The sequence below is a fragment of the Muntiacus reevesi genome, chromosome 6 (genome assembly GCF_963930625.1).
Source record: "Muntiacus reevesi chromosome 6, mMunRee1.1, whole genome shotgun sequence".
Taxonomy (NCBI): Eukaryota; Metazoa; Chordata; class Mammalia; order Artiodactyla; family Cervidae; genus Muntiacus; species Muntiacus reevesi.
The window spans coordinates 72,637,012-72,659,518 of NC_089254.1; the positions used below are offsets into that span (position 1 = coordinate 72,637,012).

Genomic DNA, 22,507 nt, shown 5'->3' on the forward strand with positions numbered 1-22,507 from the left:
TCCTGCTAAGCCATCCCTTTCTTGGTCTTTTGGCCAGAGGGAGTGAATTTTGTTGGTTCTTTGCCAGCTTCTTCAGCTCCAAGTTTGAGATACATGAGGGAAAACAGAACTGGGGAACTCACCACTGGGTCGCAGCTTGGGTCCTGAGGTCTGCTCTGCCATCTCTCTACCTTTCAGTCCTCTTATAGTTGTTACATATACAACGTCCAGGATTTTTAGTTGTACTTAATGGGAAAATGTTGGCTCCATCTTCCTGGAAGCAGAAGTCCCCAAACTTTATTTTCCAAAAAATTATTTTGCTTATTTATTTATGGCTGCAGTGGGCCTTTGTTGCTGCAAGGGCTTTCTCCAGTTGCAGTCAGCAGGGGCTACTCTTCATTGCAGTGCCTGGGCTTCTCACTGTGGTGGTTCCTCTTGCCGCAGAGCACAGGCGCTGGAGTTCAGGCTTCAGCAGTTGCAGCACATCAGCTTAGTTGCTCCACTGCACATGGAATCCTCCCGGACTAGGGTTCAAATCCATATCCTCTGGACTGGCAGGTGGATTCTTAACCACTGGACCACCAGGGAAGTCCCCCAAACTTTAAATTTTCATGGTGTAATATACGCCTACCCTTTCACTTGCTTTGTTTCCAATGCACAGTCTGTGTTCCCAATTCGTCAGCAGCCTCTACCCAAACATATAAAACCATCCACGCTCTGTTCTCCCAGAGCTGCTCTGGTCTGTTGCCCAGATTCCTGTCCTGGGAATTCCCTCTGCTCCTCCCTGTGCCTAAACTCCAGTTCTGGACCTGTGTTTTCCATTCTCCTGGTGCATCCTTGTGCACTAAGGCAGTACATCCCCCAGGAACCTTGTCAGAATAGGTTCTGCAGGCTCATGTTTTAGAGTGCTGATTTGTCTAGCTATTACAACCAAAAAGGGACCCTTTCAATCTGAGAGTCACGTCTGTTGGTGAATTCTGCAAAACGCCCTTTGCTGTCTTAACAACTTCCTCCCACTCTCCTCCATTGCTTCTTCTCATGAGTCAGCTGCTAAACCTCCTGGATAGATTCTATAATTTTTTTTTTCTCTCTCTCATCTTTGTTTACTTTGTCTTTTGATTATCCTTTCTGGATGATTTTCTTTACCTTCTCACCCCTCTAAAGAACTATGATATATAATTAAGATATTAATTCCAAAAGCTCTTATCTCCATCTGTTTTCCTATTATCTCACAGTTAACAGTATTTCTTATCTTTCTGACAACATCACATACTTTTATTTTTCCTCCAGTTTCTGCATTGTTGCCACCGCATACACGTTTACTTCTTATGTTTGTGCTGGGCTCTATCCCTAGGTTACATGCTTTCCTCAAACATGTACTTCTCCTTGGCTGCCCATGACAGAAGCCATTAGCACGGGCAGAGCTGCAGAGCGTCGGCTTCTTTCAGGCTGGCGGGGTGGTCACAGCAGGGTCATTTGAGGAAACACTTCTGTGGGCTGCATGGCTTCCACATAAAAGCACCCTTCTGAAGGCTGCAGGCCTTCTGAAAGCTTGAGGGAAACGGGGTTGGCGATTCTCACCGTTCCAGACACAGGTTTTGACTCAATCTGCTCGTCTTCACACTGGGTCTCTCCCCACCCTCCTCTGGGCCAGGTGCCCCCATGTCTAAAGTCCCTCTAGTGCTATGTCTCCACCAGGGAGACCTCCCACTTCCCACCACGCCAGGTGAGAGCAGACCCCTCCGCACGTTCACAACATGCTCGGTGCCTCCCCACATCCCCACACCCCCCCCGAGACCAGCTGGACGACTCTGCATCTGAGGGACGAGAGTCCAGCTCCGAGAGCTCTGTGAGCTCACTACCCCACCTTCATCAGCTCCTTCTGCAAGTTTACAGGACTTGTTTGTTACTGCTGCGCCCTTTCCCATTCTCTCTGCTTGCATAGTTTTATACCTTTTTATTCATTTCTTCTCACTCCAGTGTTTAGGGGAAGTACTAAAAATACAGCAGTGCATGTCATGTTAATCCACAAGCAGGCACAGTCTCTGACAGGATTCAGAAGCCTGTGTCCTAGGCTGTGACAATGACACGTGGGACAGCTCTCGGCCTTTACCAAGGAACTGAAACACACGGCCAGGCTTTACGAGCAAGGAGGCGGCTTGCTCCCGGACAGAAAACCAGAAATGAGGCCAGAAAACAGCAATCTGGGGATTGGGCACCCAGGTATCAGACATACCGCCACGGGTGCACCCCCGCGTGGGGGTCAGCCAAGGTGCACGTGGGGACGGGTCCCAGACCGCAGCGCGTGGTGCACTGAGAGCCTTTGCTGGCGACAGGCAAGGTGTGTCCTGCAGCCGTGGACTTACCTTCACCTCCTTCTCGATATAGTCGCTCAGCAGTCTGTCGGGCTCGACGCGCTCGGGCAGGGACAGCACCACAGTGTGCAGAGGGCGCCTCTCTGTCACCTTCTCATGGGCTTTCTTATCTCTACTCTTTTCACCTTTTAGGAATACTCGTTTAAACGGCGACACAATTCCAGGCTGCAGGCAGAAACGGCAATGGTTGGAGTTCATTATTCACAAAGGCTTGGTGGTGTACCCACGGCTAACAAGCAGAAGTGACCCATGCCACTGCCACAGTCCCCGAGCAGGCAAGGGCTGGCCATTGCTGCCAGGGTGGGCCGGGCCGAGGGCTGCCTCAGGTACAGAGGGGCTTGTCCCTCACCTGTTCACAGACTCTTAGAAGATTCAAAGGACAGTTCTCAAGGCGAGTAAACTCAGGAGACGAAAAGAGGGCAGGAAGGGGAGATTCCCCCACAAGACAAAAAATGTCGCATTGCTCCACCCATCCCGGCTCTGCTGGGTCATTTCACTGCAGTCTTCGGAGAAGGTGGGGAGGTGTGCCCAGGGCTGTGGCATCAACAGAAAATGCAGTCAACAGTCACAAGGCCAGCTCTACGCTCTCCTGTGAAAGTGTGGCCTGTGCTCCACTGTCCCCCATCTCTGCCCAGGCCTCAGGGACTCAGGGCACTGACCAACACCTGGGTGAGCAACTTCACCCCCAAGTCAGTGTCTAGACCGGCCTGGAGGCCAATCTTGCAATCAAAGTAAACCTGCAGAGCAAGAACCAGGGAGGTCAGGTAGAATGAAGTCAGTCTCGCCTGTGACCCAGAAAAAGGCCTGGAGCCCCTCCCAGCAGTTCCGAAGGGTTCTTTGGAGGTGACCACTTCCAATCACCCAGAGGAACATGAAAGCAGAGACAACACACCAGCGTGCAGACCTGGCAGGGAAATGTCACTGAACACAGGAGCAAAACCCAGAGCTGGTGACCCATCCCAGATGGAGAAGTCACCTTTCATTGTCCTGTCTATGATGCTGCAGCTTGCCTGCCTGGGCAGGACCCACAGCAGGGGTACCTCCGACCAATGTACATGTCACCAAACATGCACTAAAAGCTCTCGTTTCCGTTTCTCCTCTGCATGGGAAAATCAGCCACCCGCCATACCCCACCCAAAAAAAGAATGTCACAGAGCCAATGATTCCGTGAGGTGCCTCGTCAGCCCGTCAGTCTCACAGATGGAGGGTGGAGGGGGCAGTGACTACCCCCACTAAAGCAGGTGAGGCCTTGGGGGCCTCCTGGGAGATTCTGCAGGGCCTGCCCCACACCCACTGAGACACTCAGCTACAAAGGCCACACCACATAAAAGACATCCTCTGCAAAGTGAACCCCAGCGTTCTTGCTCCTTCTAGCCAGTCTGGCTTTTCTCCTCTGCTCCTTGGTCTGTGCTCATTACCCGTGAGTATTTGACCTCTGGATATCTGCCTTTTACTCCTCTGATCCACCAGAGGAGTAATCCTGGAGTACCCCTTCCTTGTGCCGGATATCCGCCTAGTTGCTGCTCCACACCCCAATGCAGCCCCTCAGCGCTTCATGCTGGGTGTGGGGTGGGGTGGGTGTAAAATAATGCTGATATGAGGCCCACGGGGCTAGTAATGATCATGACAACGTACATGTGGGCATTCATTTACTTTGTTTTTGTTTATATGTGAAATCGTTCAAAACATTGTTATTTTAAGGATATAGTTCTCATCTACAGCTGCTTACACTTAAGCCATGGACAAGATAATCAATACCATCATCACATGGACAGCGTCATCTCCACCGTCTCAGAACTGCAGAGTGGGCAGAGGGTGCCCCTTGGAGGAGCCCATGATGGCTGACCCCAGCTCTCAGACAGACCGCCCTCCTGGTCCTCTCAGGTTTCTTTTTCCTCGCTTCCACAGGCACTGTCAGCCCCAGCACAAGTCAGGAGAGTGGAAAAGAAGAAGGTGGGGCCCTTCAGGTGAAATTCAAGGGTGGGAGGCGGGGTCTGGATCAGGTTGTTGCCATGCAGGGCTCACATGGAAATGGTGGGAAACGGTCACCCACAATTTCCCACTCAAGCACCGATAGTAAACTTTACATTGAAAGGCAAGCTGGGAATGGAGTAATGTAAATATCACATTTCACCAGCGTGACTGTGGCAAGCCAGGCCAGGCCATACTGAACTGTGATTCCATCTCTGGCTGGCATCCCACACAGATGATGCTTCAATCCTGTTCTGCCTGACTGTGTATGCGCTGAGAGCCTCCCAGCTCCTATGATGTACAAGTCACTGCCCTAGGGCTGTGGAAATACCAAGGCATGTAACACAACGTTACAGAGATGACCTATGTCCGAAACTGGCCAGAGTAAACATCTGTCCCTACACCATTTCTGCCTGCTAACCTCACAGAAGTCACTCCCTCAGGTCATAACCAGCGGGGACACAGACGTGGTTGATCCTGAATCTGACAGTAAGTGAAAACAGCTCAGTTCAATCTGTCTGATGTTCCACCTTACTACTCCTCTACATCTGGGAGCAACAGGAAACCAATTCGGAGGTGAGAGGTTTTGCCAAGGTCACCCACACCACCAGGGCCACACACCACATGCAACCCACACTGCTGTTTTAACAATGAGGGATGGGTCATAAAGTCACAGTCTGTGTTGGAAAGGACCCAGAGCCCAAGACCTGCAACCCACCTTAAGGAGATACTCTGCCGGCCGAAGAAACCAGGACGGCCCACCGCAGATGCCCCCTACTGCTCGAGGATCAGCTCTCCCTATGCTGAGCCCCACTCCGCCTTCCTCTGCCTTTACCTCTTGGGACCCAGCACCCCATAGGGGAGCAATAAAACTAGTTAAGGAAGGGGTCTGGTGCCTCTGCCAGCCAGGCATCGGGAAGGTGCTGTGGAGGCATGAGAGAGAATTCCCACCCTCAAGGCAGTCACCACCAAGGCCACAGCAGAGGAACAGGGACTAAACCCACGATGAGAACTGCTAGGCAGGTGCCTCAAAGGTGTGCTTCTGTGCCAAAATGTCCTGTATTTAAAGGAACTACCCTGGCAACAAGGTATGCCCTGTGATGGAGCATGGTGCCAGACCTCCACTGCTCACAGGCTAGCAGAGGCTAGCAAAGGGTGCTGCACACCAGACCACCTGGTCGAGCGTGAACGTGGCCTAAGTGACTGGCAATCGGACACAGCTTCCCAAACTGAATCCTTAGCCTTGCATACACAAGGCACCATGTGCTTTTTCTTAATGTCCCAAAGAAGTTTCACCGGTGGCTGAGCCTTCCTAGAAAGTGGAATGTTGTAACCATTATGTAAAGCAAGACACCCTAGCAAACCTGCAGTGTTCCTCTGCTGCCTCGCCCCATTTCAGTGCAGAACGGGGGCAGCTGCTCCGCCCAAATAGAGCAGGCATGTGACGCAGGAGATGCATGCCCAGCTCCCACTGCAGGAGCTAGAAAGTACACCCGGCTGGGAGTTGGGGTATGGCAGGCATGGTGGGGACCCCTCAGCTTTTCCAGAAACAGAGTGAACAAGACGGCACCTCAGGGTTTTGGAACTAACAGTGCTTTTTTTTTTTTTTTTTTAATTTTTCAGTGGGTTTTGTCATACATTGATATGAATCAGCCATAGAGTTACACGTATTCCCCATCCCGGTCCCCCATCCCACCTCCCTCTCCACCCGATTCCTCTGGGTCTTCCCAGCCCATCAGGCCCGAGCACTTGACTCATGTATCCCACCTGGGTTGGTGGTCTGTTTCACCACAGATAATATACATGCTGTTCTTTCGTAACGGTGCTTTTAAACATGAAATGTAAAACAAAGTTCCAGTTAATACATTATCGACCATGAGATTTTTGCAGAAACTAACACCTGTGGCCAGTGATTTGTTATGTAAGTGAAAGCTGAGATGTCTCTGGTCAATAACATTCAGGTAACAAAAGACATATTAACACGTCTCTGGTCAATAAGTTGCTTAAAAAAAGAATACACTGACAAACAATTAAAAATACTCTTGACACACAGAATCAGGACTCCATTAAATGACTGGATTCTTTAATTCACTGGAATGGCCTCCAAATCAATATAGTTTTAAAAAATGGTTTTAGCCTGTGCAATTGTTTACTCTTCATTCAACAGGTATTTTTATTGAGCACTCGTGTTCATCATCACCAAAACGATCTTATAATCTTCGACCCAAAAGATGGAAGAAAGAGCCCCTGGAATGAGCACAACACGAAGCACAGCTTCTCTTGGTGAATGATGCCCCAGCACTGATGCCACCCGGAGTGCATCTGTGTCCAAGTCTCTTGTGAAGAAACAAAGCCCTGAGTGTTGAAAGGAACTGGCTAAGGGTCCAAGGCACAGAGCCAGGGAGGGGACGCAGGCTTCATGCACACTTCACACGTTGAACACACGCTGCTTCCCAGAACTAGCTCCCAAGTGATCCCTGAGCCTTACAATACTCTTTGCAAAGACTTCCCTGGGGGTCCAGGGGCTAAGACTCCACACTCCCCATGCATGGGGCCTGGGTTCGATCCCTTGTCAGGGAACTAGATCCCACACACTGCAACAAAGATCTGGTACAGCCAAATAAACAAACAGGGTTTTTTTGGGTTTTTTAGGTTTTTTTTTTAAAAAAACTTTTCTTGCAGTATTTTCCATCTTATGCTTGAAACAACTTTTGAACTTGGAAATCTCAAATGTAGCTTTTAGTTAAACACACACAACTGACTCTGGTCCACTTAGTACTTTCCTAGAGGGCCCCAGGGTCAGGCTGGCCTTGGGTATTGTTAGATTAAAGCCTGGCCTAGAATCTCACTTGAGGTGACGAGGCTCTAGTATGTGCATCTCCTAAACAAATCCTCAGAGGCTATGTTCTCTGTCAGAGCGTCTGTTTATTAACTTACAGTAAGAAATCCATGTGCTGAGGAAGCAGCACAACCACTTCTGGAACAGCAGCCTATACTTGGGGACCAAAAGGAATGATAAGGTGAAAACACCTACCAACTTGCTCTTCGGGCACAACTCGTGGCTCAGCACATTCTGGAGAAAGTGTGCGGCGGTGAAGGAAGGAAACCCGTGCTGAGACCCTCGCATGCCCCAGCACAGTGCTCAGGCAGCCTTACTCACTCCCTTAGTGGGTAACACAGAGCTGCCCCTGAACAGAGGCTTCAGGAGCAAGGCCCGGGGCCTTCGGCTGGGCATTCAGCACGTCTAACGGGCACTGAGCCTGTGCCCAGCACTCGGGCTATACCTTGAAGGGCCCCTGTCCCCACCCCAGGGCCCCTCCTGCTGAGGGAGAGAGAAGACAGCGGCTCGGCGGGGCTCCAGCTCCACAGGGCTGCAGGGCAAGGCCAGGGGAGACACCAAGGCCAGACGGTGGGCTGGGCAGAGCCACAGTTCTGTCCTGCTGGGCAAGGCAGAGGCTACTCCACCCAGGTTCAGACCTGCCTAGGTGCGCAAGGCACCCCCACAAATCCTCTCCTATAAGTACCACTGTTTAAAACTGCATCGCAACATTGCCTATCTTAACTCCAACCACCTTCTACCACTCCAATACAAATCAACAAATTTAAAAAGTTAAGTACTTCAGCGCCTACCAACAGAAAAAGAGCTTTTCGTAGGTGCCTCGGAGTCCTCAATAAAGAACAGGACACAGCCAGCACCCCAGGACCTCCTTACAGACTCAAGTTCCCCATCTCAGGGCTGGGCGTGAACCTGCCCTCCACTGTGGTGGCTGGCTCCACTGACACCCAGCGTCTGACCCTCCAAGGGCGGCCAAAACCACTTCAGCTGGGCACACAGCCCCTTCGTCCTCCCTTGGGTGTCACAAATGAAACTCAGGCGCGAGTCCATGACTGTGACTGCACTCTTTCCTGACCTTTTCCCTAAATCATTTTCGAATTCAGATCTTGGGTCCTGACTGACTATAAATCCACAGCAGACCTGACACCCACAATCTTTTACTTCTTAGGCAAAGACGGACAAACCCAACCACCTACAAAAAGCTCCTCATCTCGCTCACCGGCCACCGGTTCTCAAACCCGGAAGCCAGCAGGAACCCTCCACCCCATGCTCCCAAAGTGAAGGTCACAGGACCCAACAGTCATTCTAGATAGCTCTTTCCACACTGGATTTGCACCTACCTCGTTCTCCATGGGACACCCTGTCGGAAAGTCTGTCTGAGGAGGAATTTCTCTGGGGGAGTTCTGGTTCCTCCCCCTCTGCCGACAGTTACTGTGCATTGTCCTCTGTTCACTTCTGATCTGGTTGAAAAATATGGTCAGATGTTCGCCCTCCCTCTGAAAAAAACATGTGAATGAACAGGAAGACCAGAAACCACAGCTTCCTTCTGCAAACCCCACTGAAGCTGTTTAGTTTTTTGAAAAAGTTTAAGAGGCAGGCAACACCCTGAAACTGCTGACAAAATCCAAACAGGCTGCGTGCACAAAAAGATGCAAAGAAAACCCACACATCTTCATATAAACCAGTGCTGCACGCCTTCTTACTGAACCACCACATCTTCTAACTAAACCAGTACATCTTCTTACTAAACCAGAACATCTTCTAACTAAACCAGTGGATTTCTCTAATTTGACCAGTCCATCTTACTAAACCAGTCCGTCTAAGTAAATCATTGCATCTTCTTGCTAAACCAGCGTATCTTCTAAAACCAGCACATCGTCTTACTAAAACCAAATACATCTTTCTAAAACCAACACACCTTCCCTACTATCTCTAGCATACAGAGCCCATGGGTGGCCTCCCCATATTTCTAGCCAATACGGTATAATCAGCTAAAGGACATTATTTTGGAAGTTTGACCATTCTGCAAAACCAAACCATAAAGTTAGAAAGAATGAGCGAGCAAGCTGAGAGCACTGTTGGGGCTCCCCCTCCTGACCACACAGTGTCCCTGATGCAGTGGGAGCGGCCAACTTGCCTGCTTAAGGCCTGCTGGCATCTGCTTTGGGGCACAGCAGTCCACGGGGCCTGGACAGAGCACACCTCCATGACCCTCAGCCTACAAAAGCCTCTACCTGCTTCCAGGACTCTTGTGTTTAAGATACAACTTTGAAACTAAAGAATAGGTCCCTGAGCAAGCTCACTTTAACTTCTTCAGGGTCAAATCTGATCCTGAAAAGGGGAAACTGGGTTTGTCAATGGTGAAGATTCTTACACTCACTATATAGTCCAAAATGGCTGCAAAGAGAAGCAGCTATTTAATTAACCGTTCTGGTTAATTAGAGTGACCACATATAATCACAACTCAAAACAAATGTAATACAATTTTACTAATACTAGATTTATTAACATTAGATTCAGTTCAGTTCAGTTCACTCAGTCGTGTCCAACTCACTGTGACCCCATGGACTGCAGCACGCCAGGCCTCCCTGTCCATCACCAACTCCCGGAGTTTACTCAAACACATGTCCATTGAGTCAGTGATGCCATCCAACCATCTCATCCTCTGCCATCCCCTTCTTCTCCAGCCTTCAATCTTTCCCAGCATGAGTCTTTTCAAATGAGTCAGTTCTTCGCATCAGGTGGCCAAATTAGATTTGATCAAATTAAAGTGCTAATTTTCAGTAGTTTTCTGCCCATAAAAATGAGTACTTCATATGGTTCAATTTAAACTGCAACAAAGTTTAATATTTCTAGATTCTGAAAAGACTGGTTCAGAAGAGTCATTTCATGCCTTAATTACTACCACACATGCTGCAGATGTAGAAAATACAGTAAACCGGGAAAGCAGTACCGCTCTAGATTTGTTTAAGCAAACATCTGGTACTGTCTGGTACTGTACTCTTTAGAGACACAGGGCGCTGCAGGTACCGTCTGGGCTCCAATTTCTCCTTCTTTCTAAAAGCTGTCCCCACAGAGCAGGACCAGGTGGTCCTGAAGGGAAGGGAATCAAGAGTGATATACAGAGACCTCAGGATGCAGAGTGGTCACCATGCCTCATCTCGGCTAACTGTGGGCCTGAGTCCGCTGCCTGCTCCCCAAGAAGTCCCCCTGCATGCACACACAACCCTTCTGAGGCCCCAAAGCTGCGCCACCCAGGGAAACAGAGGAAACTAAAGGAAACCAACCAGCTGCACATGTAAGTCTACCTGTTCTGCTCTCACAGAAGCAATGATCACCAGGGTGAGCACAGAAGAGAAAGGCCAGGGAGCACAGAGGGCAAATGAGAGCCTGGACAGGCGCTTAAATTCTAGAGGGTTTAGAGGCATTTGAGGAGAACAGCATTCATAAATGCAGCTAAGGAAGAGGGAGGGGCATTTCCTACAGACTGTGAGGCTCTAACTCAAGTGTGATGTTTTTTGCAAGAACGCTTCCATCAGGGGGCACATGATACGGGGCAGTGACCTGCCTCAGATGGCTATGGAATGGCCCCTTTGCCTCATATTTGGATATGATATTTTTCAACAGTCTAATTCTGCCATTCCTTCTTCCTCTATTAGCAGAAATATTTACATAAAGATGCCTTTTCCCTCCTTGACTTTTTGGTCACCCCGAGGTACCGATCATTCAGAAAAGTTAAATGCATCATCCTCTCTCTTTGGCCGTAGCTTTCACAGCAGTGCTGGTTCCCTGGAACCACCCAAGGTGAACGGTCTATTCAGTTCAGTCACTCAGTCATGTCTGACTATTTGTGACCCCGCAGCACGCCAGGCTTCCCTGTCCATCACCAACTCCCAGAGCCTGCTCAAACCTATGTCCATCGAGTTGGTGATGCCATCCAACCATCTCATCCTCTGTTGTCCCCTTCTCCTCCCACCTTCAATCTTTCCCAGCATCACAATCTTTACCAATGAGTCAGTTCTTCGCATCAGGTGGCCAAAGTACCGGAATTCAGCTTCAGCATCAGTCCTTCCAACGAATATTCGGGACTGATTTCCTTTAGGATGGACTGGTTGGATCTCCTTGCAGTCCAAGGGACTCTCAAGAGTCTTCTCCAACACCACACTTCAAAAGCATCAATTCTTCGGTACTCAGCTTTCTTTATAGTCCAACTCTCACATCCATACATGACTACTGGAAAAATCATAGCTTTGACTACCTCGACCTTTGCTGGCAAAGTATCGTCTCTGCTTTTTAATATGCTGTCTAGGTTGCTCATAGCTTTTCTTCCAAGGAGCAAGTATCTGTTAATTTCTTGGCTGCAGTCACCATGTGCAGTGCTTTTGGAGCCCGGAAAATTAAAGTCTCTCACTGTTTCCATTGTTTCCCCATCTATTTGCCATGAAGTGATGGGACTGAATGCCATGATCTTAGTTTTCTGATGGTTGAGCTTTAAGCCAACTTTTTTAGTCATCTTCTTATAGATGCTCCAGGACACCCCAGGCCAATGGCGACTCTCCCGCCACTATGAGTGGCATAGTGGAATCTGCCACTATTCCGATGGGCACTGCTGCTTCCAGAGCAAAGTGCTACCTCAGGCCCACCACCACTCACTGAAGGTGCTACTGCCTCCCAGGGCTCTGTGCCAGAGAGAGCAAAGAAATAAGCATTCTGTGTTTAAGAGAAAAACCTCCAGAGTTTATAGAATTCAAATTTAGGATTTTAGGGCTATTGATTGTCTTCCTTGGTATTCTCTGTACCCACCCGAACCTCCTAGGATGAAAGTCAGAGAATAATGTTGCTAATGTAACTATATTCCACAAATCCTAAAACAATTGTTAAGAGCTGCAAAATAACAATACCAGTATTATATTCCCCTGGGAGCTTAGTGGGTAAGAATCTGCCTGCAGTGCAGGAGACTGGGGTTCAATCCCTGGGTCGGGAAGATCGCCTGGAGAAGGAAATGGCAACCCACTCCAGTATTCTTGCCTGGAAAATCCCATGGAGAGAGAAGCCTGGCAGACAACAGGGTCTAGGGTCGCAAGAGTCGGACAAAACTCAGTGACTAAACCACCACCACCACTATTACTAATAAAATGATTACTGAAAATAATTTGTGACTTTTCACGTACTTAGTGCATGTCCCACTGCTGGCCTGCTGTCAAATTTCTATGATTTAATTAAATGAAATAATTCCTCTCTGTGGGGTTCCGTCTTGTTTGGTTTTGCTATTTTTATACTTTGCTTTTGATTTTTTTAAGTGACTTTATTTTTTTTTTAATGTTTGGATTCAACTTGTAATACTGTAAAACATATCATGGTTTCAAACTCACGAGGCCCAGGCTAAGAGACCAACCCCTCCCCACTAGATAACCATCTAAGCAGTAGCAGAGCATTCAGACCCACACCCAAGCACAAGGCTCCACGCTGCCTCCCACCCTGCAATGAGGATGTACCAGTTTAGTGAGCCTGTATCCCAGGGGTGGGAAGTGGCCAAAAGGAACAGCTTGGTACACAAACTGCTTCATGTTTCTGCCAATGTTTCCTTCGAGGTTTCTGGAAGCGAGATGCTGGGTCAGTCAGGGCACCTTAGTTCAGCCAGGCATTGCCCCTTACAAGGTGTCAGGGCTGTGCTGGTCAGTTCCTCATGCGTGACCAAGCAGGGATTTCTGCTGGCCTGAAGGGTGAAAAGGGGTAGCTCATTCTTTGTTTTCTTCGGTCTTAATTTACATTTCTTTCATTATGCAAGAGTCTCAGTTGCCTTTTCACACATTTAAAAGCCATTTACATTCCTTTTTCAGTCTTTTCCTGTCTCGACTTGTTTTTTCTTATCAGGTCCTGTTTTTGTCTTCCCAATTTTTAGAAGCACCTTACACAGGGAGTAATTACTTTTTGTTTTGTAAATTGCAAATATTTTTCTTAATTTGTTGTCTTTTAACTTTGCTTGTTGTTTAGTCACTAAGTCACATTCAACTTGTTTGCAACCCCATGGGCCGTAGCCCGCCAGGCTCCTCTGTCCATGGGATTTTCCAGGCAAGAGTACTGGAGGGAGTTGGCTATTTCCTTTACCAGGGGATCTTCCCAACCCGGGATGGAACCTGGGTCGCCTGCATTGCCTGCAGATTATTTACCAATGAGTCACCTGGGAAGCATTTTTACCTTATGCTCATGTTATCAGATCTGCGTTTTTCCCTCACTGCTCTGAATTTTGAATAATGAAAGGTCCCACAGCTCCCACATCACTGAAGAATTCACCCATCTTTTTGCCTAGTACCTTTATGGCTTAATCATTTTTGCTTTTACTTAAATCTCTGAACCACCTTTGTTCACTCTAGTGTAGGAAGGATGGGTCTGCTTTTATCCCTTTCCATACATCCAGTTACCCTAGTACCACCCATCAGTCAATATCCCCACCGGTTCAAAATGCCATTTTACTGTGCTCTTAGGTTCCCCACGGAGTGAGGTCTGTTTCTGTATTTTCTCCACTTCCTGCAGCTTATTCCAGGACAACCCCACAGCTTTAATCAGGGGGATGACAGCATGGCCCAATCTGGGGTTGTTCCCTTGCTTTTCTTCTTTTTCAGAGATCGTTCTTGCCTGTTCATAACACAAATGAGCTTTAAGTCAAGTGATGTCCCTCCATTAAAGAGTCCAAAAGTATATTTATTGGGATCACATTAAAAATTAACTCAAGGAGAGCTGATACAGTCAGGACGCCGTTATTTACCCAAATACAAAGTGTCTTCCACTCCTTTAAGGTCATGTTTGTATGTTTCAGGAGTTTCTCTCATAGAGATCTTAGTTCCCCTACCAGGGGCTGAACCTGTGCCCTTGGCAGTGAAAGCCTGAAGTCTTAGTCACTGGACCACCAGGGAATTCCCTGGATGTTTCTGTTAATTTTAACCCTAAAGTATGTATTTGTCATCATAAATAGGACATTCTATTATAGGTTGGAGTTCCAACAGAACAAAGAGAAAAGCCAAGCTGGCTAGGGAGGCTGTGGAGCAACTGGGTGGGAGGAGATGCTACTGATACAAGAGCCCAGACTGGGATGTGGGAACTAGTCGGGGAGGTCTGTCGGGAGGAGGACAAGTTGAGGAGCCTGATCCCCCATGGCCTACATATTCCTGTGTTGCTGAACTGAACACTGACTGTGGTTTATCCGTTTGAGCTGCACTAGCTGTTTTCAATGACCCATGTAACTGAGAGAGAAGCTGATGTAAGGGCCTGGAGATTGGTGTAGGTGACCCTGCATGGCAAGAGTGGCTAGCAGCCCTGAAGGACCAAGATACACTACCGAACCCATGTCTGGGCTCAAGGCTCCACCCAGTCAGGGTAACAGAAGCCTCTGGTTTATGGAGCTCTCAAACTGCAGGGTCACTGCACCCACCTGACCCAGCAAGGCAACCAGGCCTGAACGTGTTGCTACAATAGGTAGCTCCCTGACTCCCGCCTCGGACACCACCAGGGCCTTCCAGAAGAAAGCTGTGCCCTCTGGGAAGAAAACAAAAGTCAGTCTGCCTGCACCTGGCAAAGGGAGCAGTAGGTCTTTACTGTCTGAACTCTCCCTCAGTCACCCAAAGCCAGCACATGCGGATGACGCCGGAGCTTCATTCTTGTGGGAGTCATAGCACACTGCCAGCCGCCACCGCAGCACTAACTCTGTAAGGGTTCACAGGAGTTCCCAAGCTAGTTCTGCAGTTTTCCTTAGTTCTGAAACTATGTCAAAATAAAGAGATTCTTAAACAACACACATCAAAACAACACAATTTTACAAGGGCACACACAAACAAAAGGACCTGAGGGAAATAGGTAAGGACGGTTGCCAATAAAGAGGGCATGAACGAGGAGTGAGGACTGGGTTTCAAAGAAAAGAGCAAGTAAGGGAAGAAATAAAACCAACAGAAAGCACCAGACAGGCCTGGCAGGAACCAACCATATGTATGATTAACTTATTCCTCTCTATCTGAGATCCAAAAATGGAAGGAAAAAGACACAGAGGCAAGAACACAACACTCTGCTGCTGAAAGTGGGCGTTCAACGAGATGAGGCAGACAGAGGCAGCAGACCCAAAAGGGATGTGTCACTGGGGAGTCTCTGGAAATAAGGATTTCCCAAGCAGGTGTTTTGTACTCTGGGAAATTTATGGCTATGGAATGCCTTCTCCCCAGAGTATTCCAGGTGATAAAATACCACCAAGAGAATGTGCGGCAATGGGTTTTTCTGCCTCTGGTAATTATGATAAAAACACAGCTCTGGGGGACTTCTCTGATGGTTCAGTGGTTAAGAATCCACTTTGCAATTCAGGGGACACAGGTTCCTAGCTGGGGAACTAAGATCCCACATGTCCTGGGACAACTAAGCCTGCGCACCACAACTAGAGAAGCCCACGCACTGCGAAGGAGACCCAGAGCAGCCAAAAATTTAAACAGAGAAAGACACAGCATGCAAACATGCAGCCGGTGTGGCTATATTAGTATCAGACCAAAGAGATTTCAAAAAAAGGATTACCAGAAATAAAGACGGTCATTTCATAACGAAAAAAAAACCATTTCAAGACACAGTAATCCTATATATGCATATACATAAGAAGAGTTTCAAAAATACACAAAGCTAAAATAAACAGAACTACAGAGAGAAACAAGCAAATCTAAAACAATAACTGGAGATTTTAACACCCCCTCTCTCCTTTCTCTCAACTGACAGAATTAGCAGACAAAAATTCAGTAGGAAATGGTTTGGCAGTGTTTTATAAAGTTCAACATATAGTTCCCATATAACTGGGCAAGTCCATTATTAGGAATCTGGGGAAGAGAAATGACAACATATGTCCACACAATGAGTCATTCACAGATGTTCATAGAAGCTTTTCATTATAATATAAAACCAAAAAGAACCTAAATGCCCACCAAAGGTGACAGAAAACAAATTGTGGTATATATATAAAATAGAATACTGATGTTGTTATTCAGTCATTAAGTTGTGTCTGACTCTTTGCAACTCCCATGGACTGCAGCACACCAGGCTTCCCTGTCCTTCACTATCTCCTGAAGTTTGCTCCAACTCATGTCCACTGAGTCAGTAATGGCATTCAATCATCTCATCCTTTGTATCACCCTTCTCCTCTTGCCTCCAATCTTTCTCAGTATAGTGTCTTTTCCAGTGAGTTAGCTTCTCTTATCAGATGGCCACAATATTGGAGCTTCAGCTTCAGCATTAGTCCTTCCAATGAATATTCAGGACTGATTTCCTTCAGGATGGACGGGTTTGATCTCCTTGCAGTCCAAGGGACCCTCAACTGTCTTCTTCAGTACCACAGTTCCAAAGAATCAATTTTTGGTGCTCAGCCTTCTTTATGGTCCAATTCTCGCATCTATACCTTACTACTGGAAAAACCATAGCTCTGACTAGACGGACCTTTGCTGGCAAAGTGATGTCTCTGTTTTTAACATGCTGTCTAGGTTTGTCACAGCTTTCCTTCGAAGGTGCAAGCGTCTTTTAATTTCAAGTCTGCAGTCACCATCCGCAATGATTTTGGAGCCCAAGAAAATAAATTATGTCACTGTTTCCATTGTTTCCCCATCCATCTGCCATGAAGTGATGGGACCGGATGCCATGATCTTTGTTTTTTGAATGTCGAGTTTTAAGCCAGCTTTTTCACTCTCCTCTTTCACTTTCACCAAGAGGCGCTTTAGTTCTTCTTCACTTTCTGCCATAATGATGGTGTCATCTGCATATCTGAGGTTACTGATGTTTTTCCCAGGCAATCTTGATTCCAGCTTGTGCTTCATCCAGCCTGGCTTTTCACATGATGTACTCTGCATATAAGTTAAATAAGCAAGGTGACAATATACAGCCTTGATGTACTCCTTTCCCAATTTGGAACCAGCCTGTTGTTCCATGTCCAGTTCCAACTGTTGCTTCTTGACCTGCGCACAGGTTTCTCAGGAGGCAGGTAAGGTGGTCTGCAATTCCCATCTCTTTAAGAATTTTCCACAGTTTGTTGTGATCCATACAGTCAAAGGTTTCAGCAGTTAATGAAGCAGAAGTAGACGTATCCCATGCATTGGAAGGCAGATTCTTAACCACTGGACCACCAGGGAAGTCCCTAGCTAATGTACATTTAAGATGTCTACACTTCACCATACATAAATTCTACAGCAAAAGAAAATTGCAAACAAATATTGAACTCTAACGATATGCACACTGAAGTGTTTAGATCATAGTGAACTGATGTCTGCAGTTTACTTTGAAATGCATCAGAAAAAGAAAATGGGTTGATGGATGGGTAGAAGGATGAAAAGATGGGTAGATATGGGATAAAACAAATACAGCCAACATTAATGGCAGAATCTAGGCAGTGTATATATGGGTATTTGCTATAAAATTCTTGCAATTTTGACGTATTCAAAACTTTTCATAATAAAATGCTTGGGTAGAGACTTCTCTGGTGATTCTGTGGCTAAGGTTTCGTGCTCCCAATGCAGGGGGCCTGGGTTCAATCACTAGTCAGGGAACTAGATCTCACATGCCATAGTGAAGATTTCAGATTCAGTGTTGCCAAGTAAATAAATACATAATAAAAATTTAAACCCTTTAAAATGTTTCAGGGGGGCATATAGAGGAAGCAGACTATGGCTGCATACTCCCTTTTGAGAAATAGAACTGAAGATGCATGATTGTTTGGGAAAAGGAGCCTCAGAACAGAGCTGAAAAAGGTCTGACATCAGATTATCACGAGCAGGTCTGCTTCAGACACTGTGCATATCTCAGAACAAAACTGAAGAGTGACATGTCCACCAGCTGTAATAAAACACTTAAGACACAGTCGGTCCCAGAACATTTCCTGACATGTGACAAGGAGGATAACATACCTAACACACAGGTCTGTCCAAGGCATTTAATTAACAAAACTGTATCCCCCCCCCCCCCACCGTGTAAACAGCAAAAGGAAAATGAAATATTCCAAACCACACCTGACTGTAGAGTTACTGTAACAACACATGGAAGCATATTATATATCTGGGGAAAATAGTGCGTGTATAATTTCAAACCACAGAATGAAGAATAAAAGATTCAAATAAAAGTCTCTCTTCTCAGAGTCACAGGTAACAACACAGGTGAAACAACATACCCCAGCCGGAGCAGGTGACTCCCACAACAGGCTTTACTGAAGAACAGTAACACAACAGGGTCAGACTGACCATTTTTCTCACTTTCAGAATTCAACTATTCATTCCACCTCCTGGGTTACAAGATACACACTGCAGTTCACCATCCTAAGCCTCGAACAAAAGCCCAAACTCTAACTTCCTACTGCACTCACTAAAGAGGATTATTTTCATGGCACTATACACATCTAATGTCTGTGATCAAATCACCTAACTCTTAACACAATCCAGCAGAAAACTGCTACTGTTCAGGCACACTTAGGAGGAAAAACTGCAACATTTTTGGCACTGGCACAGACCTAAGAAAAAATGTCCTTTTTATTCCTGCTAAATTGACAAATCCAAATCTAAACTCTCTCTCAACTGCGTGACTATTAAAATTGAGTGCCTCATTTGCAGAAGAGCCACTGGCCTTGGACTGAGAGATAAGAAAGAGCAAAAGGAGTAGTGAGAGGGCCCACAAAAATCACCAGTCAGGATGATGGCGTGGAGGCTGGGCAACATGGCTCAGACCCACGCCCTGCCGCAGACCCAAGGCCACATGACCACAGAGTGGGCAGTTTGTGGCCCAGAGCACATGCAGGTGATCCCGCCTCTTAAAGCAGCTTGTCCATGTCTAAGATGACAGTGGAGACCAGGTCCCCAGAACCTCCGGGCTAGAATGAGACAGGGCCCCACCAAAACCACCCTAGCACAGGACTGACTACACCAGACTCAGCACATCAACCTGATGTTCAGGGTCAGCTTCAAAATGGCCCACTGTCTTAGTCTGCCTGAACAAAGCACCACAGACCTGGTGGCTTCAACAACAGATATTCCTCCCAGTTCTGGAGGCTGCGTGTCCAAGACCAAGGTGTCAGCAGGGCTGGTTTCTCCTGGGGCCTCTTTCTCAGCTTGGAAATGCTCATCTTCTCCCTGATCCTCAGGTCGTCTTTCTACTGAATGCACATCCCTGGTGTCTCTGTGTCCAAACTGCTGCTTCTTACAAAGATATCAGTCATATGGGATTAGGGGCCATCCTAGTGACCTCATTTATCTTTAATTACCTCTTTAAAAGCCCTTCTCTAAATGCATACCCATTCTGAGGTACTGGGGGTCAGGGCTTCACCACATGAATGGGGGGGGGGGGGTACAGTTCAGCCCCTAACAGCTCGGGGGCAGGGGTGGATGAGGAAAAAGTGTACCTGAAACAAGCTGCCCATGCACTGATGATACTTGACATTGAGGGATGGGGGCTCTGTTAGAAGACTTTCTCTATACTTGTACTTGATGTCTTCATAACAAAAATGTTTCCTTATTCACTCTTATCAAATCACACTCGTTAAAATCTGTCCTCGTCTGTCCACTGAGCTTCCCTTCAATCTCTGTGGCCACAGAGCTCATGTGTCCCCTTAGCATCTGCACCCAGCGCAAAGTCAATGGCGATGAACAGTTCTTAAAGGAATGAATGAAAATCCCCAATGGTTTCAGCTGTACCTAGGACCAAAACCAAACTCCACCCTCCCATGCCCTGGGCGCCAAGCCCTCCCAGCACCTCTCCTGCGTCTGCATATCACATCCATGGTCCCCCAAGGGAATTAGCAGATGCCTATGTCTCTCCTGATATAATGGCACTGGCCCTCTCTCATTCTCTAACGTGGCGTGAAGAGCTTACTCTGCAAACAAAATGCAATGTCTTCAGCCCTTCTCACTGCACTAAGCATGAAACAGGCACTCAAACATATAAACAGGATGATTTCACACAGATCAGCTAAATCTATAGTACTTAACTGAGTCACACCCGGGTGGTGATGAAGATGGGGCAGCTGGGTTATTACTGCTGACAGAAATGAAGAAATAAAAGACCACAGTAACTGCAGTGACCAAACCTATAAGGGACAGAAGGCACTTGTCCTTGACCACACAGGGCAGAATACTGACATCCCTTCTCATTCCAAAGCAGTTCCTTTGTAGACTTGTCACAGAAATGTCTTCCTTTACTATCTTCCTCTCAAATGATGATCAGAGCAGAAACAGAAAAGTACTACTAAGATTCTGATGAGCTTTCTGAGTCTAAACTATCACGGTCAGTGGATTATCAACCTGACTGAAGAAGAACAGGGAATCTAAGTTCCTAATGCAAAAAAATAATAAATACATGATACTATATAAATGGTAATTATCCAAACTGGAAAAGGAATGAGACCCACGTTTGCCAGTTATTCTGGACTCATCTACTGATGGCCTGACATCTGGTCCCCACCAGATACCTCCTGCAGTGGTCTTCTGGCCTCCTCTGCCCAGGGCGCCAAAATACTACCCAAGAATCCTTGTGGCAACTATTTGAGAGAAAACAAAACAAGGTATAGAGGCCCAAAGTCACTCTGTTAACCCATATTATCACTGGGACACCTATAGAATCAATTTAGTTATAAAAGCAATTTACTAAGCCATGACCAGCAGTTCAAAAAAAAGCCATAGTGCACTGCTTATAGTTAGAATTGTTTCTTTAAACTTTCATTTCAGCCATACAAACACTTACACATACCCACACATACCTGTGGAAAACACATGGCTGCCTGAGGGCTAGTCTAGCACAAGCTCAGAGTTCCTCACAGACATTAGCTAGGGGATGACTTGGCAAGTACATGAGCTGATAACTAGGGACCCACAACAGAGAGGAATTTTTTCTCCCCACTTCTTATATGGAAACTTCAAAAATTCACAGAAGTAGGCAGAATAACAAATAATGAATACCCATTGCCAAAGCATTCAGCTATCTCCCCTCTTTTCTCTCTAGTCTGAGTAAAGCAAATCTCAGAAGTCATCTTATTTCACCTATAAGTATCTCAGTGTATGCGTCTATCAGTTCAGAACTTGATAAAACATAATACAAACATTACACCTGACAAAGTTAATAGTAAACCTTCATTATCATTTACACCAAGTCCTATATTTCTAGGGTACTTTATAAATTTTTTTTTAAAGAATACAAATAAAATGGATAAATGGAAAAAGATTTAACGTCGTTCAGGCTGAAATCATGGGACCTCAGACCCAACAGCAGCAGAAGCAGCAGAAACCAGGACCTGAACATGGCTGAAGGCCAACAGTGACTTTCCACAACTATGTCTTCCCAAGGACTGTGATCCTCATCTGAGTCAAGTGTTTTTATAAAAAGGCCCACAATACAACTCAGATGTACACCTAAGTTTCCCACAAAAAAGAATTACATCTTGACAGAATAGTATCAAAATTCATGGATCTTGGGTCTGTTCTATAAGGAGGCAGCCTTATTCTCCAAACCCTCAAGCAGGACTTGTGGTCTGAAAGGTACCAGTCACTCTGGGGACATTTAGGCAGGAGAAGGACCTCCGTGGTCACTCCCACTCCCCGGGTCCCAGGCCTCTGGCAGCTGGTGGACCTCTCTATCCACATGCTTATCCCTCAGGCCTCCCGAACTCCCCACCAGCTCCTCCCACGCCCCATCACCCAGCGCCTTCTACCGGGCATTACTGGCTCAAGTCATCCTCATCATATGCGCCAGGGTAGCCTGAGAAAGGACAGGGCTGTACCTGCACACTTTATATGAAATCCACTCTGGTCTACTGGTTCTCTGGCAGCTCGATGAGTCCTGTCCTGAGGAAATAGGCCACGTTAGAACAAGCCTGAATAACTGCTCGACAGAACACCGAGACAAGCATCTGAAGACCTGAAAAGCCTACGATGCACATTTTTTAAGGTTTAAATCTGCACTTTTTGAGGAAGCTAACGTGGAAAGAGAATTTAAATGTCCAAATGCTACTTTCATAAAACTATTAAGTCTTTATTTGCCGCTTTAGCTTGAATTTGTGTTAAAGCTTTAAAATAGAGAGCTCTGGTTAACTTAGCATAATGAGACTAACTTAAGCATCAAACTGAGTTGTATGTGACCTCACATTGAATGGGGGAGAGAGCAGGAAGATTCTGCTGGCTTGCAATTGGCTGAGAGTAAGAAATAAAGTGTGCTAAGTCGTGGCCTGGATAGGAATCTATGCCTCAGAGCCTTCTGTCTAGTCTGCCTGTGGGAAAATGGGCTAGGGCAGTGGCAAAATACAGAGAAAACACAAAATTCCTGGCTTAGGCAACTATGTAATAACAAACTATCTCCTTTAATA

General features: G+C 46.7%; 1 protein-coding gene across 6 annotated transcripts in view; it reads right to left on the reverse strand.

Annotated features, from left to right (window-relative positions):
- Positions 1-22,507, reverse strand: part of CCM2 (CCM2 scaffold protein) — a 51,193-nt gene that overhangs the window by 26,603 nt on the left and 2,083 nt on the right. For 2 of the 6 annotated variants that reach the window (XM_065939437.1, XM_065939436.1), the window contains 3 exons: positions 21,926-21,989; positions 8,502-8,657; positions 2,346-2,519 (listed from right to left, as the gene is read on the reverse strand). The exons of 1 other annotated variant lie outside the window; for it this stretch is intronic. In XM_065939437.1, coding sequence (XP_065795509.1) covers positions 2,346-2,519; positions 8,502-8,600 — 273 coding nt within the window. In that variant the 5' untranslated portion in view covers positions 8,601-8,657; positions 21,926-21,989. The remainder of the gene's footprint in view (positions 1-2,345; positions 2,520-8,501; positions 8,658-21,925; positions 21,990-22,507) is intronic. 3 more of the 6 variants (XM_065939435.1, XM_065939434.1, XM_065939438.1) reach the window with 2 other exon arrangements.